The following is a 15,842-nucleotide window of genomic DNA, read 5'->3' on the forward strand; positions in this document are numbered from 1 at the left end:
TGTTGTTCCCCGGACGGTTTACCACAAGGGCGTGACGCTGAGCCGGACTCCAGCGGCAGCGGAATAAGGCTGGCCGGAATGAGCCTGACAAAACAAAACACCCCTGTGTCGCGTGGTGATTTTCTACGCCAATACAACAGAACATTTGACACTTTGGGGATGGCTCTCACTTTCAACTAGATCACTTGATGGGCTTCTTTTTTTCTCCTTTTTTTCGGTTCTTAAAAACAATCAATTGGTCATCTCGCCCTTGTCCCTTGGGTCCTGCTCGTTAGCCATCGATGAAGACTTTCCACCCGCAGGCTCAAGAAGTACAGGGTCGCTGCCTCAAGAAAGATTGAAGATCAAGAAGTCGCTGGCCCCGTAACGGCCGTTCGTTTGAGAAAGCAAGATGCCACGGCAACCGAAGGCGTATAACGGTGACAGAGTCAATTTCAAGCAGCTTGCTAGTAGGTGACACGATCAACCAAACCAATGGTTCTCAAGTGAAATGAGCCCGCCAGTTGACGCGAGATAACTCCAACAGCACAACTCACCGATAGGGCGATCAAAACACGAACGGATGCTCTTGATGGTAGGTTTCACGATTCGACCTCTTGAGGTATGAAATAAAATGCTAAAGGGGGTATCTCGTTTACAGATTTAGCGGCCTTCTTCAAAACCCTTGACCGCGGGTCTCAGAGCCAAAGGTACATCGTCAAATCCGTCGTGCCGCGAGTCTCATTTTGGTATATTTGGGTCTGCAAAGGCTAACCGACCCAGGAACGTCTTTGACGACAAGTCGTATCACTCACTCTATGAGGCCATATTCCGCTGCACGCTTATTGAGAAGGAAGCCTACTTCTCTTCTAAACGAGCCCCAACGACACGGTTGGCGAAATGTGGCGACGTCTTGCGAAATGCCATCCGCCATGGAGCGCCCAAAATCAAGCGAAAGACATCGAAGGCCATTATTGACCACATAACCCAAATCCTCGTGGGCCCTGACGACGAATACTTTGCGCCTCTGCTCAACAACTACGTAAAGACTCTAATCAGCTTTCTGGAAGTTCCCACGAACGTTGAAAATATTGTCGTCAACGAGAGCTGGTACACATGTGTCGACTTCTGTATCGATGGTCTTACCCGTTACCTCGAGACCGGTGATCGGGACAGCGGATCCTTGAACCGTGCCTCCCCAGCTCCAGGAGCCATCACCAGGGCTGGTTCTGTCGCGCCTACACAGGCATCTGGCAATATTGGGGGCCAGGTTGCACTTGACTTTTTATTATGCCTCAACATCCTCGTCTCGGCTCAAAATGCACCGATACTGGGAAAGGCAGACAGGATAACTGGTGTGGCGCTGCGGATTCTGCAACTTCGCCAGATGAGAATCGGGGAGTTCCAGAAATTGGCCTTCTCGACAGTTAACTTGGTCTTTGAACGGATCCAAGCCAACGATGTTGCGCTTTCCAGGAGCCTAGCTAGTTCCCTGATTCCCCTGGTCTCGTATTGGTGGCAGCCCCGAGCTCTTTCACGCGATGCGATGTTGAACTCAGTCCGTGATGAGATGCTCAAGACCATCTATGGAACCCAGCTCTATGTCGAGAGCTTGCTTCGGGAGTCCACCGATGACTCCTTCTTCCAGGATGTTGAGGACCTTCTGGATTCCCTGTGGACTGACTACTCCAAACGTGAAGACCGCGCGCGGCTTCAGCTGGACGACGTAACTTTCACGAGGATGCGTCTGCCCGCTGACCACCCCCGCACACCGGTTTTCAGTCTGCGTCCCTACAACCTAGCCGGGGAGCAGAACTGGGCCCTTCTGGAGAATCTCGCCATTTTGGAGGCAGCGTATTCGCGCTACTCCCAGCGAGAGCATAGTCAGCAGCATCCCGGCCATGACCAGCCTCGGAAGAGACGCCGGGTAGCCGGCAGCTCCAACAGGATACACCAGAAAATCAAGTCCCTCGACCCCGCTGTTCGGCTGACCGCGCTTCAACTGTTACCGTTTTTGGCGAAGCAAAGACGTCCCCTCCTCGAGGATATCGTCGAGGCCATAGCCGACCTGTCCAAGTTGGTGACGGCGAAAGAGCCAGTGGTGGCATCCTGGGCAATGATCGCTTGTTCAAGGTAAGTAGCCCAAGGTCAATGGCGCCTCCCTCATAGCACTGACTAATGGTCTCCAGTTTTGCTGTCGATGAGGCGTCACATCATGCATCACTCAGCGCGTCTTGGAAACATCTGTGGCACCTTGGCGTGCGAGCGTTGTCATTACCACCGACGAGTCGAGCTGCTTGCGTCCTCTTGCAGTCGATCCTTCAAGCAAACCTCATCCCTCGGCATGAGATTGCGGACGATATCAACCAAATCGTGACAACGGCGGACATCAGCGGCCCATCAGTGCTGGTTGACTCGTCGCTCGCTCTCATGTTGAGCCTTCTGCATCTACGAAACAACATGTTCCCCAACGCCAGCCAAGCCACGTCAAATCACATTATCCGATGGATATTTGTGAGATGGAGTCCCGGTATGTTAAGTCTTGCGCTATGCCCCTGAATCTATGTTCTAACTTGACTCTCAGCCGAACTGAGTTACGCCTCTTTTCATGCCATACACGCGACACCGTATGACATTGTCAACCTCCTGAAAGCTTGCTACGGGGCGCCTGCTCTGGCCATGCCAGTACCGCTCCGCTTATTTGGCGGGCACCTTTCCCAATTCTGGAAGGGTCAAGCGCAAATACAACCTTTCATCCGGTATCTGCTGCTGCTGGACCAGGAGGGCACCGAGGCACCCAGTTCACCTTTGGCAGACGAGCAGTCCCCAGAACCGCCCGCTTCACAGCACGCAGTAGATCCATCCGGGTCACATGCTGCAAGGAGACTGGCCCTCGAGCTATTGTACCCGAAGATCGAAGAGCTGCACCAGGTAGCCGAGTCATGGCAAAAGCGGGGAGAAGGTGCTGTCCCTGTTTCTCCTGAACGGCTACAAAGTATTGTTCTCGCTTCCTTGACGGCCGCTCTTCTGCTACCAGAGCTAGCCAACTTGAACTCATCCGCTTCTCGGGACCTTGAGACGGCACTCTTTAGTACCGTCGATGCCACGTTCCAAGTTATGCTGAACGCGCCGTCGAGTGACAATTCCTTTGACCTCGTCCTGGCATGCTCTGCCGCCCACATTCCCCCCATCAAAGATGCCGAGCTAGGTTACTTGAAGCGAGAAAGACCCCATCTGATCCGACTTTTCGGCAAGCTTTCCGATGCATTGCATGAGCGATCGCGTCGGGAATCCTCCCTGCGCAACTCGGATACTGCGGATATCGATGACGAGTTTGAGTCGCAGACAAGCCAAAGCAGTACGGCATTGAAGAACAAAACGTTACCGAGGAGGGATATGCTCCTGTCCCACACCCCGGAGTCGTTCTACTTGGAGACCAGTCTGCGGGTACATATGCTTGAGGTCATACGCAAAGATGACGGGGAGATCGGGCGTGTGCCCGAAGATATTGTGGATCAACTCGTCGAACTCCCCAACGAACAGTTCTTGCTCTGTCGAGTGTTCGTTCGAGAACTTTTGACATCGGACCCCATGGTCACGCTCGACTCTGCCACCAGACTTGTGGAAACGGCAGGGAACCTAGTCAGCCTAGATGAGTGCTGCGAAGTAGCAGTCTGCACTTTCCTAGACGTTCTGGACGGGTTGATCAGTATGTGGACCGACCCAAAGCTGGAGGAGATCGCATCCCTGGCTGGGGATTTCTATCACCATTTGGTGAAACACTCCCTAAGCAACAACACGCTCTCTCCGGCCGCTCAAATCCAGTTCTCTGGCCTACTTCTTCATTTATTGGAGGCCAGGCCGACGTACGCAGCCACCTTGGATTTACCATCGTCCCGGTCAACTCTTATGACTATTCTTCAAGATGGAGTCGCGGAAGTCAAGTATTCCATCGGACGGAAACTCCCCGGCGTCTTCGGATTGTATGTCCTCAAAACGCACGATGATATTTTCGTCGACGTCTTGAACAGCCTCCCCTCAGATCCGCACAACACCGAAGGCATTGCGTTTCGGCTATTCGTGCTTGCCGAGCTCGCATGCCGATGGCCAACTCTCCTACGCCGATGCATCTACCACATTTTCGAAACGCCGGGGAAGATCACGCAGTCGGGAAAATATGCGGCGAGCTGCCTGAAGACCATATCTCGGACTCTGAACCTCGACGGGCCCCAAGAGCTGTTCCGGCTCTTTGCTCCCCAGCTTCTCTACACCTGGCTCGAGGCGGGTTCCATTCAGGAGATTCCATTCGAGACATTCAGCTTCCCGAGCCTCAACGACCTACTCCACGACGCCCAGACCGAAGCCGCGGCCATTATGTTCATGCGGGGCCAGGAGCAGGAGGCGCTAGATCTGGCACAAGTCCTGGGTCTAACGCCCGAGCAGCTAGTCCAGCAAAGCTTCACCAAGATCATTGCCTACAGCATTGCACATGATATCAGCGTCCCCGGCGGTGCGATTTACATCACAGGGGAGAGCCGGCTGAGGAAGATTCTCGGAAAGGAAGGGTTCCTTTCGCAGATCCACCTCAACTTTGCCGACATCATCGCCACGTTCTTCGACGTCTTTGATCAAGACGATCCCATTGAGAAGGCATTTCGGCGTGACGAACGGTTTGCCTACGCTGCATACGCCATGGAAGACATCAAGAAACTTGGCCACTTACCGGCTTCGCTCCCGCCGAACCAGCAACCCATGTTCAAGGCAAAGTACTTACCCAGGGAAATCCTCCACCTGTGCAGCCGGACACCATACGAGCCAGAAACCCTGTGGACGCCCGCGCTCGTAGTCTTCGTGGCACGCAAGCTTCTAAACACCATACACCCGGCACTAGGCCCGCTCCATGCCTGTTCCGTTCTGCGCAAAATCCGGGTCCTAATTTGCATGGCCGGAGATAATGCCACATCGGCGTACCCCCTGGAGATGCTCCTGCAGTCTCTCCGCATGTTTCTGGTAGACCCCGAGTGCGCCGACGATGCCCTGGGTATCACGCAGTACTTGGTCGTTAAGGGCGATCATCACTTGCGACAGGCGCCGTCTTTCCTCGCTGGGTACGCACTGTCGAGTTTGGCGGACCTCCGGGTCTTCCTCGAGTCGAGCCAGTCCAGCACGACGCAGGAAAGCCAATTCAAGGCGACCATGACAAAAGCCCAGCTCTTTCATTCTTGGTTCTCCAAGTACCTGGCCGGGTATGATTCCCCGGCCTTCCAGGACGAGGCGCAGAAGCTGGCCTTTAAGTCTATCACGCAGTCGGCGGCGCATATCCGCGTGTCGGGTAACGCCGAGAAAGGAACGCACGAGAGTAATCTGCTGCTGGAAATCCTAGAAGACTGGGCCCGCGAAAACCAACTGCTTAACGAACCAGCTCGTGACGTGGCGCTCTCCATGCTCTGCGGGGTGTTCAAGGTCCCGCCGTCGAACCGCTTCGACGTCATTGACAGTGACGAGGATGCGCTGAGTCACGGCGCGGTGGTCTGGAAAAGCTGTGCCTCGCAGAACCTCAGCGGAGAATACCTCGCTTGGGCGGGCCGAGTCCTTGGGCGGTCGTTTGCGGCCTCGGGTGATGTGCCCGATGAACTCCTGCGGGAGTCTCGGCTTAAGGAATACCGCAGGTTGTCGTTGGATATTGGTGGTTCGGAAGAGGGTTTGTTGAACCTCATCGAGGCGTTGACTGTGAGTGGCAACTGTTACACGGCTGGCCTGGCCGAGGCGGCGCTGCGGAATGTGGTGTCGGACGCTGTCAGCGATGATGACCATGATCTGCTCGGTGCCTGCCAGCGGAGTCTTGCCGAAGCGCTTCTCATCTCGTCCAACTGGGATCCGTACCGGACACCGGGTTCTGACGGGTACGATGTGGAATCACCCGCTGAGGAAGACGTGTTTACGGCGAAAAGCTTTGAGAGCCCGGACTGGTCGCGGAAACTGGCCACGCTGCTGGCTCAGTCGGTGCCGGAGATTGTGACGCTGAGGGTTTTGCCCCCGATTCTTAGCAAGGTGAAAGGCTTTGCGGAGCGTGCGTTCCCGTTTGTTGTTCATCTCGTCTTGACGTACCAACTGGACAAACAGCAAGGGGTCAAGCGGCGGCTTTCTGAGGCGCTCAAGCAGTGGCTGAATTCGAAGTCCGAACTGGCCAGAGAGAACTTGAAGTTGTTGCTCAACACCATCCTATATCTCCGGACTCAGTCTGTGCCCAAAGAGACATCCATCGCGGACCGGAGTCAATGGCTGGATATCAATCTATCGAGCGCAGCAGCAGCCGCCACCCGGTGCGGCATGTTCAAGGTCGCCGTCCTGTTTGTCGAGCTCGCCAACTCGGAGTCCTCAAGAGGCTCGCGCCGTTCTTCTGCTCTCCGAGAAATCGAAGACTCAAGCGAGATCCTGCTGGACATCTTTGAGAACATCGACGACCCCGATGCGTACTACGGTCTCAACCAGGACGCTTCCCTGTCCACCGTCGTGTCCCGCCTAGGGTATGAAAACGATGGGAGCAAGAGTCTTGCCTTCCGTGGCGCACAGTACGACAGCCATCTACGGAGTAGAGATCCGGGATCGCGACAGGACGGACAGGCGCTCATCAAAGCCTTGAGCAACCTCGGCTTGGCCGGCCTGTCCAACTCGCTCATCCAGGCGCAACAAAGTCTGGATGGTTCGTCTGACTCGCTGGATGGGACGTTCACGACCGCCCGGCGGCTGGAGATGTGGAATTTGCCCGCGCCGTCGACCAACAACAACTGGGCGGTCACGGTGTATAAGGCATACCAAAGCATGCACCAGGCTCCGGACATTGGCGTTGTGAGGAGTGCCATTCACGACGGCCTGCGGAGCACAGTCCGGCATTTGACTGGACACAGCCTCAACACGGCCACCCTGCGGCACCAGCTTGGAGCGCTGGCCGTGTTGACGGAGCTGGATGATGTGCTGAATGTCGCTGATCAGTCGGAGTTGCAGGATGCTGTGGAGAGCTTTGAGAAGCGGTCTAAGTGGATGATGAGCGGACGGTAAGTGATATCATATCCCGAGGCTAAGGCTCAACTGTGTGCGAAAAAGTAGAAGTAGACATGGACAGACGCTGACAGTAGCAGATACCCCGATGTGAGCCAGATTTTGTCGTGCAGAGAGACCACGCTGAGCATGTGGAGTCAGCATCACAACCTGAGGGCTACGCGGTTGACGCCAGCGGACGCCCGACTCAGCCAGATCCGGACCCTGCTGCTGTCGTCCGACATCTTCCGCTTCCACCGGGCGAACCAAGAGACGCTGAATCTATCCACCACTCTCACTGATCTGATCCGGACCGGCGAATCGCTTGGGCTTAACGTCGATGCTGCGATCAAGATCGAGGCAGCTAATTCACTCTGGGACCATGGCGAGATGACCACGTCGATTAGGATGCTGCAAAACATCGACAAAGACTCTTCCTTGAAAAAGCAGACTGTTCCCGTCAGTCGGTCGGATCTTTTGTCCAAGATTGGGTACCAAGTCTCTGTGGCGAGACTGGAGAGCCCAGACAGCATCCAAAAGAAGTACCTGGAGCCGGCGCTCAAAGAGCTGAGGGGCAAAAGCGATGGCAAGGAGGCCAGTCAAGTGTTCCACCAGTTTGCCATGTTCTGCGACGAGCAGCTCCAGAATCCCGACAGCTTGGATGACCTAGCACGCCTGAAAAGTCTGAAGAGAGGCAAGGACGACGAAGTCGCGCAGCTCAAGGCGCTGATTGCGAACTCAAAGGATTCCCAACACAAGAACCGCTACTCGAGCCATCTCGCCAAGGCACGACAGTGGCAAGACCTAGACCAACAGGAGCTCCGGCGTGTTGAGCAAAGCCGATCCGAGTTCCTCCGGTTGAGCTTGGAAAACTATCTGCTCTCTCTCGCGGCGTCTGACGAGCACAACAATGACGCCCTGCGGTTCATGGCCCTGTGGCTAGAGCAGTCGGAGGAGGACGTGTCCAACGAGGCGGTCAAAAAGTACATCGGCAAGGTGCCCACCCGCAAGTTTGCGCCCCTGATGAACCAGCTTTCGTCTCGCTTGCAAGATCAACCCGTCCTGTTCCAGCAGCTCCTGATCGATGTGGTCTACCGCATCTGTGTCGACCACCCGTACCACGGCATGTACCATATCTGGTCTGGCGCGAGGACCCGCGTCAATAAGGATGACGAAGTGGCCGTCTCCCGCCAAAAGGCGACCGACCGTGTGGCCAAGGGGCTCACCAAGTCGAACGCGGTGTCCAAGATCTGGCCCGCCATCGACCAGACGAGTCGGGTGTATCACGCGCTTGCCATGGACCGTGACCCTAATAGGTACAAGGCCGGGCAAAAGATTGCGATCAAGAACTCGTCGGTTGGATCCAACTTCCTCACCATCCTCGCCAAGTACCCCATCCCACCCCCGACGATGCAGATGGCGTTGTCTGCCGACCTAGACTATTCAAATGTCCCCATGATCCACAAGTTCGAGCCCGAGATGTCCATCGCCTCGGGCGTCAGCGCGCCCAAAATCATCACGGCCGTCGGCACCAACGGCCAGCGGTTCAAGCAGCTCGTCAAGGGCGGCAACGACGACCTACGCCAGGACGCCATCATGGAACAAGTCTTCGCCGCCGTCTCCGAACTCCTCAAACTCCACCGCACCACCCGCCAACGCAACCTCGGCGTCCGCACCTACAAAGTCCTCCCCCTCACCTCCTCCTCCGGCCTCATCGAATTCGTCTCCAACACCATCCCCCTGCACGAATACCTCATGCCGGCCCACGAAAAATACAACCCAAAAGACCTCAAGGGCTCCCAATGCCGCAAAGAAATCTCCAGCGCCCAAACAAAAACCACCGAAAGCCGCATCGCCATCTACCGCAAAGTCACCGACCGCTTCCACCCCGTCATGCGCTACTTCTTCATGGAATACTTCCCCGACCCGGACGAGTGGTTCCACAAACGCACCGCTTACACCCGCACCACCGCTGCCATCTCCATGCTCGGCCACGTTTTGGGGCTTGGCGACCGGCACGGGCATAACATCTTACTCGATACCAAAACCGGCGAAGTCGTGCACATCGATTTGGGCGTGGCCTTTGAGATGGGCCGGGTGCTACCCGTGCCGGAGCTCGTGCCGTTCCGGTTGACGAGGGATATTGTAGATGGGATGGGCATCACGAAGACGGAGGGGGTGTTCCGGAGGTGTTGTGAGTTTACGCTGGATGCGTTGCGTGAGGAGGCTGCGTCGATTCAGACTATTCTGGATAGCTTGAGGCATGATACGCTGTATCAGTGGTCGATTTCTCCCGTGCGTATGGCTAAGTTGCAGAATGCGCGTGGTTCTGCTGGTGCTGGTGGTGGTGGTGATGGGGAGGATGGAGACGGCGACGACGTAGCGGGAGGAGGAGGGATTGGGGGAGACAAAAAGTCTAGGTCGGTGAATGAGCCGAGTGAGGCGGATCGGGCGATTGAGGTAGTGAGGAAGAAGTTGAGCAAGACGTTGAGTGTGATGGCGACGGTCAATGATTTGATTAATCAGGCGACCAGTGTGTCGAATTTGGCGGTGTTGTATTCTGGTAAGTCCTCCCTCCTGGTTTGTGTTGTGAGGATAAAGTAATAACTAACACTTGGGTTAATAGGCTGGGCGGCATACGCTTGAGGATGTTTGAGTATTTCGGGCTTTCTGAGGTGGTGATGCTTGCTTATATTGTACGAAGTATATCAAGCACTATTTGTTCATAGAAATGTAGAGGGTTGTCTGTGTTGTTTGACAAATGCGTTACGATGTATAATTGTACCAATGCTATAATGTGTCACGGAAGATAGTTGCTAATTGTTACAGCAAGTCCACCCTTTTCCTACAGTGACTGATACAGAGGGACAACGCCAAGTTTATGCTGATATTAGTCCTAGAATATTCATGGGCTAACGCAGTTTTCCCCCACGCTGTCGTCTCTTCCGTCCTATTCGTAGTTTATGTTACCCAAATCCAAAATAAAATCCTTACATAACTGTGAGAGGAGATAAAACGGATACAGAAGTAAAAACATAGTAAAAAAAAAAGAAACATAATGGCTGGGACTTTGGATTCTACCGAACGCGACATATTTGGCATCTTCATACGTAAGTAAAGTTAAGAATACTTTTTAAGGTACCATAGAGTCAATCCGAGCTCGCCGTCGCCCGTTTCTCTTAAGCCTGGGGGAGGGGCGAGATATCACTGCACATGGACTGAAAGCGACCTGACTATTGTCACCACTATCAACACCATTACGAGCATCCAAGAATAACATTGCTAAATGGCCGGTACTATTCACATCCCGGCTTATCATCATGTCCTGTCCGTTCCTCCTCAAGTTTCTCCCCCTGTATCCTACTCGAAAAAAATAGAAAGAGTTCTTTTTCCAACGCCCATTATGTAAAGTACACTCCATCCATCCGTAAAAATATGTGAGAAGAAAGCAGAAAAAAGCCACCCCACCGCCTAACCTAATCTTCCCTTACTTCAACCCACCCAGCCGATTGAATGTTCCATTCGTCCGAGAGTTCCACGTCCGTCATCTCACTTTCCATCCTTCTACGCTGCCTTCCCCGCAGGAGTATTACTCCCAGCAGCCCCATTCCCAGCCAGCCCCGTCGTCGGAGAAGGCCCAGCCCCAGTAGCACCACCCGTCTTCGCCAACCTCGCCATAACCCGTTCCCGATGAATGCGATTCTTCAAATGCACCTCAAAATTCTGCACCGTTGTCTCCGGCCCGGCAGTATACGATTTCCCAGGACAGTCGCGGCAGCGAATGCGCGGCAGCCAGGCAAACTGGACATGGGCCGGGGGTGGAGGCGGCTGGGACGGGTCGGCGCCGGCGGGTAAGGGGATGGGCAGGTTGATGGGGGCGCCGGTGTCGGCGTGTTGGGCGCAGTAGCGCATGGTGGCTTCGAAGGCGTCGGAGGGGTAGGAGTCGTGGAGGGTTTCGAGGGCTGTGACGAGCCATTCGGGTGGGGGGGGCTGTTTTTGGTGTTGGGTTAGGTTTGACTTAAGTTTTTCTTTGAGGAAGGGGAATCAGGGTGTGATGGGAGATGAGAGGGGGCTACGTACTGCAGGTTGGTTGGGAGCATTTCCGCCGGGCCCCGGTGGTGGTGCAGGCACTCGGCCGAGCTGGTTCTGAAGGGGGACAACGGGAGGGTTGTTGTTGACCCTCTGAGGGAGATTCTGAGTGGTCGCGGACGGGGTGGATGGGGGTCCCATAGACCCCGCGGCGGCCGCGTTGGGGGCTCGCTGGTGTGCCAGAATCGGCGTCCCCGCGTGTGGTGTGTTGCTCTGCCGGGCCCGGAGGTCGCGCATGAGTTTCCGAAGCCTAGTTGGGTTGACTCGGAGGGTCACGATGTGCTGTTGTGGCTCCTCGGTTTGTTCGCGCGTGGCTTCGCGGCCGAGGCGGCGGGATACGCGGGTCTCGTGGTGGTGGATGATCGCTTCGGGGGTTTCGGACCGTCCGAGGTTGGCCATGCGTTGGGCGGCTGCACTGGCGGCACCGCGCATCCCTCTTGTCCTGGCAGTTCCCTGGAGCTGAGAGACGGCGGGCGAGTCGGGCATCGAGTCGTCGCTATCCTCCGAGTCCGACAGGTCGCCGTCGCGGGCAGCCCTCTTACTTCTGCCCGTTAAGCCACCACCGCCCGCGGCCCGCTTGTAGAGACGGCTCTCGTCCACGTGGAGAACAGCGCCCGGCAGAACAGAGGACACAATGGCCGTCCGGATAGTCCGTTGCCTTTCCTTGAGATCCGGAAGCTGGGGACCACCACGCCGGTTGATCGACCGCTTCTGCCTCCTCTGTTCCCGAGAGAACATGGTCTCTGTCCTCTCCAGATCGGCCTCCGAGTTCTCGTATAGAAACGGTGCGTACTCTTTCGCTTGCTGATGCGGTCGGAAAACGGAAGGCAAGGGTGTGGGAAGGAAGGCCGACACAAGGTCGGCGTCCTCGATCGGGCGCCCATCGAAGGGATGGCCTACGCTATACAAGCTACGCGTGAATAGTTGTGTCTGCTCGCGTATGCAGTGGGCGATGGCCGTGGTGAACTCGCCCGACAGAGACAGGTCACGCGCCATGCTAGCGGCAAAATCCTCCGGTGAGTTCATGGGGTTGTTGATATCCCATTCAAATTGGTCGACAAGGGTGTGTGGTCCGATCGTGATGTTAAGCTTGACCAAGATGCGCATCTCGTCATTTTTGTACGCTGAATACGGGAGTTCTGGGTCCAGGGCGTCCTCCTCCGTGTAAGGAAACGGGTAGAAATCGTTCAGCTGTTCGTGTATTTGTTGCACCACCTGGTCGTAAACGGGTTTGTCGGCCGCGGGGTTCAGCCCCATGTCCTCCAGTAGCTGCGCGGCAAATAGCTCGACGGACACAAGGCGCTCGTGGAGGTTGAATGTGAAGGTGTCGCGCAACTTGATCTTGTCCCAGTCCAGGTCGATCCGGACGGGCACTAGCTCCTCGTGCTGCTCGGCCTGCTGCTTCATGTCCTTCTTGGCGAACTTGAGAGCCGGCGTAGTTCTCTTGCCAGGCCGTGGCTTTTGTGAGGGGTATACGATTCTTGTTGTCGTGCCATTCTCCGTATAACCGTTGCCGAAGCCACGATAGCCCTCGCCGTAAAGCCTGGCAGGGAAGCCAGCATAGAAGTCGCGGTATTGCCGATAGTCGCTCGCTCGCGCGAGCATGTCCTTGGTGTCATTCTCGAGCCGGATCTGGGCCTCCTTCAGCGCGGCGGAATGAATCCAATCCCGGGTTTGGTAGCGCTCCACAACAACCTTGTTGAGTGCGTCCTTATCGCGCGTCGTGGGCGTGGCAGTTGTCGCATCGACCGAGGGCAAACCGGACTTGGGTTGTGCCGTCGCAGAGATATTCGACGAGGATGAAGCGGTGGTCGCGGGAGCTGCTGATGCCGGTCCGTCGCCGTCACCGCCAGCGGCCGACGATGCAGACGCCTGTTGTGACGTGGCCATGTCGGCAAAGGAATGAATAAGGGATGATTAGGAGAACAGGTTGTTACTAAGTTGACTGCCAGGAAAACGAAATAAGAAAACAAAACACAGGGAAAATGGCAGTCGGCCGGCTGCTCTGAAGCAGCAAAGAGATTTCTAGATGTGCGACTGGCTGGATACCGGCGTCGCGTGGATGGAACTGCTCGCGCTGAAATGTCGAGATGCGACAATCCGCTGTCACTATCCTCAACTTCGCGGTCGGGCTGGGCCGTAGGGGAACGGATGCGCGAAGGTTCGAAGAAACGCTGGAGCGCGACTGGCCAATGGCGTTGAGGTACGGCGTGGGTTGAATTGGTCGCCCCGTGGCAAGCGATGGTACTTTGTTGTTCACCAAGTTTGAGCTGTTCTTGTAAGTACCTCTTGATCCTGTACTTTGTTGGCCTTGGCATCAGGCCACGAGTGGCTCGTGCTCGTACTCCCTTCTGGAAGGAAGCCCCGCAGGGTCGTCATCGGGGCCTGCAGCTCGTTCGGGCGAAGAGCTGCGGAGCCCGGAACACAAACCAGAGAAACCCCTCCCCCGCCTTGATAAAATCAAGCACTGCGAGCTCAAAATCGTCACGCACCCCCGCAGCTTGGTCGTTCCCTTCTTCTTCTCCGGGTTCCCTGCTGTGGTCCTGACTTTTCCAGCTGAAAAATCGGAAATTTGTTTTAGTTTGGTATCGCTCGTTTGAGCTAATCTCGTCAAGATGTCGACCGAATCGCAGGCTATCGGTTAGTAAACAACAAAAACGGGCAACGAGAAAAAGGGGACGCTCATTGCTCAACGTGTTGCGCGTTTCCCAGCTCCCCGACTCTTTCTGTTGTTTTTGTTTTGTTTCCCCCTTTTTTACCTTGCACCCTGAGCTTCCACAGCTCCCCCCTACCCCATTAGGATTCCTCCTCCAGCTATTGGAGCTCGCTTGTCGTCCACGTGTGGTCAACGTTTGCGATGATGTCCCGACTATTTGTCGTTGTCCCAGCCTCCAAGGCTGTGTTAATTGCCTTATTCCAGTCCATTTACCGTGTTTCACCGACTAATACTTGTACTAGACTACACTCTCAACAACCCGGATACCATCACCAAGTACAAGACGGCCGCCCAGATTTCCGAGAAGGTCCTTGCCGATGTATCCAAGCTCTGCGTTGCCGGCGCCAAGGTTGTCGAGATCTGCGAGAAGGGCGACAAGCTCATTGAGGAGGAAGTTGCCAAGGTCTTCCGTGGCAAAAACATCACCAAGGGTGCGTTGTCGCAGGGCTTGCTTGCTACATATGGCCCTCTTTCCCTTGTGTTAAGCTGGATGCAGCTCAGAGGCTGACGTTCTTACTTTGCGTGTTTCAGGTTTCTCGCACCCTACCACGGTTTCTCCCGCCGCTTTTGTCACTCCCTACACCCCGCTGAAGTCGGACGAGAAGGAAGCTGCTGTTGAGCTCCAGGCTGGCGAGCCTGTCAAGATCCAGCTTGGCGCTCAGATCGATGGCTTCGGTTCCATTGTGTGCGACACAGTGATCGCAAAGGAGGCCGGCAAGGAGGACGACATCGTTGAGGGCCGGTCCGCCGATCTACTCTTGGCCACGTACTATGCCAACGAGCTCCTGCTACGCCTGATGGTGCCCCCCGGCCTTCTGGCTCAGGGCACCGACGAAGAGAAGGCCAAGGCCGCCGCCGCCAAGCCGCCGACGCAGTCCAAGATCACCAGCCTCCTAGAGAAGGTTACGGAGGCCTACGACTGCCACCTTGTCGAGAGCACGACGTCGTGGCTCTTTGACCGCAACGAGATCGAGGGTACCAAGAAGATCGTCCTTGCGCCTGGCGAGAGCTCCAAGGGCGAGGGCGTCCCCGCGGTCGGTGAGGCCTGGGGTGTCGAGACTGGTGTCAGTCTTGGGTCTGGCAAGGTCAAGCAATTCGAGCAGAGGACAACCCTCCACCGCCGTACGCTCAACACGTACGCACTGAAGCGCCCGACCTCGCGCAAGATCCTGTCGGAGGTGAAGAAGAAGTTCGGCACCTTCCCGTTCAGCTTGCGCCAACTTGAGGACGAGCGCGACGCGAAGTCCGGCGTTATCGAGTGCGTCCGCGGCAATGTCTTCCGCCAGTATGAGGTGACCGGCGACAAGGACAACTCGCCTGTCGCCAGGCTCCTGACCACCATCGGTAAGAACCGGAAGAATGCTACAAGACTGGGCCCTTGTATTATGAGTTTTGAGATACTAATTACATCACAGCCATCACCAAGAACGGCATCACCAAGCTCGGCGCGCCGCCTGCCTTGGACCTCAGCAAGGTCAAGTCGGACAAGAAGATCCAGGACGAGGAGGTCCTCAAGATCCTGGAGCAGCCGTTGTCCCGCAACACGGGCAAGAGCAAGAACAAGAAGAAGAAGAAGAAGACGGCCAAGAAGACGACCGGTGGGGAGGAGGAAGAGGAGAGTGATGAGGAGTAAAGAATGGGAGGAAAGTAAGGCAAATGAATGGGTGGGGCGGTCTAGGATGCGGGTGCGTGGGTTTTGCGCGCTCTGGAGCGGGTTCACTACCGGGTGTCTTCATTCTGAGCGCATTTCTTCTCCGCCCCGGCGTTTGGGGATGGCTCTCGTCTTCTGACCAGCTGGGAAACCCGAGTTATCTGGATAAAACCGATTCTCGGGTCTCAGCGAGCCTTGCGAGAGGAAATGGCGGCCTTTCATGGGAATATGGCTTTTGTCCCGTCATCCGTTCTGGCTTATCGCATAAATCTTAGTTCCGACCAAGCAGAGGTCCCATCCTCTCTGCAGGAGAATGGACATCCGAAATCCGAAAATTCAAGACTGTTTGGCCCACCCACTGCTGCAGGT

The 15,842-nt window shown here is 55.8% G+C and overlaps 3 protein-coding genes across 3 annotated transcripts; 2 read left to right on the forward strand and 1 right to left on the reverse strand.

Annotated features, from left to right (window-relative positions):
- Positions 1 to 391: 391 nt before the first annotated feature.
- On the forward strand, positions 392 to 9,663 carry C8A04DRAFT_28662 (uncharacterized protein; the record flags this gene model as incomplete). Its single annotated transcript, XM_062780733.1, has 8 exons — positions 392 to 449; positions 527 to 574; positions 641 to 689; positions 763 to 2,112; positions 2,169 to 2,509; positions 2,564 to 7,034; positions 7,119 to 9,580; positions 9,644 to 9,663. The coding sequence occupies 8 exons, from the start codon at positions 392 to 394 to the stop codon at positions 9,661 to 9,663; spliced, it is 8,799 nt and encodes a 2,932-aa protein (XP_062637041.1).
- Positions 9,664 to 10,221: 558 nt separating this feature from the next.
- C8A04DRAFT_37281 (SNF5-like protein) lies at positions 10,222 to 12,996 on the reverse strand (the record flags this gene model as incomplete). Its single annotated transcript, XM_062783825.1, has 3 exons — positions 10,222 to 10,250; positions 10,674 to 11,007; positions 11,098 to 12,996. The coding sequence occupies 3 exons, from the start codon at positions 12,994 to 12,996 to the stop codon at positions 10,222 to 10,224; spliced, it is 2,262 nt and encodes a 753-aa protein (XP_062637042.1).
- A 725-nt stretch (positions 12,997 to 13,721) lies between these two features.
- Positions 13,722 to 15,455, forward strand: C8A04DRAFT_37282 (curved DNA-binding protein; the record flags this gene model as incomplete). Its single annotated transcript, XM_062783826.1, has 4 exons — positions 13,722 to 13,746; positions 14,065 to 14,253; positions 14,354 to 15,166; positions 15,238 to 15,455. 4 exons carry the CDS (start codon positions 13,722 to 13,724, stop codon positions 15,453 to 15,455), a joined length of 1,245 nt encoding a protein of 414 aa, XP_062637043.1.
- Between the last annotated feature and the right edge of the window lie 387 nt (positions 15,456 to 15,842).

The sequence above is a fragment of the Dichotomopilus funicola genome (assembly GCF_033296635.1).
Source record: "Dichotomopilus funicola strain CBS 141.50 unplaced genomic scaffold C8A04scaffold_31, whole genome shotgun sequence".
Lineage (NCBI taxonomy): Eukaryota > Fungi > Ascomycota > Sordariomycetes > Sordariales > Chaetomiaceae > Dichotomopilus > Dichotomopilus funicola.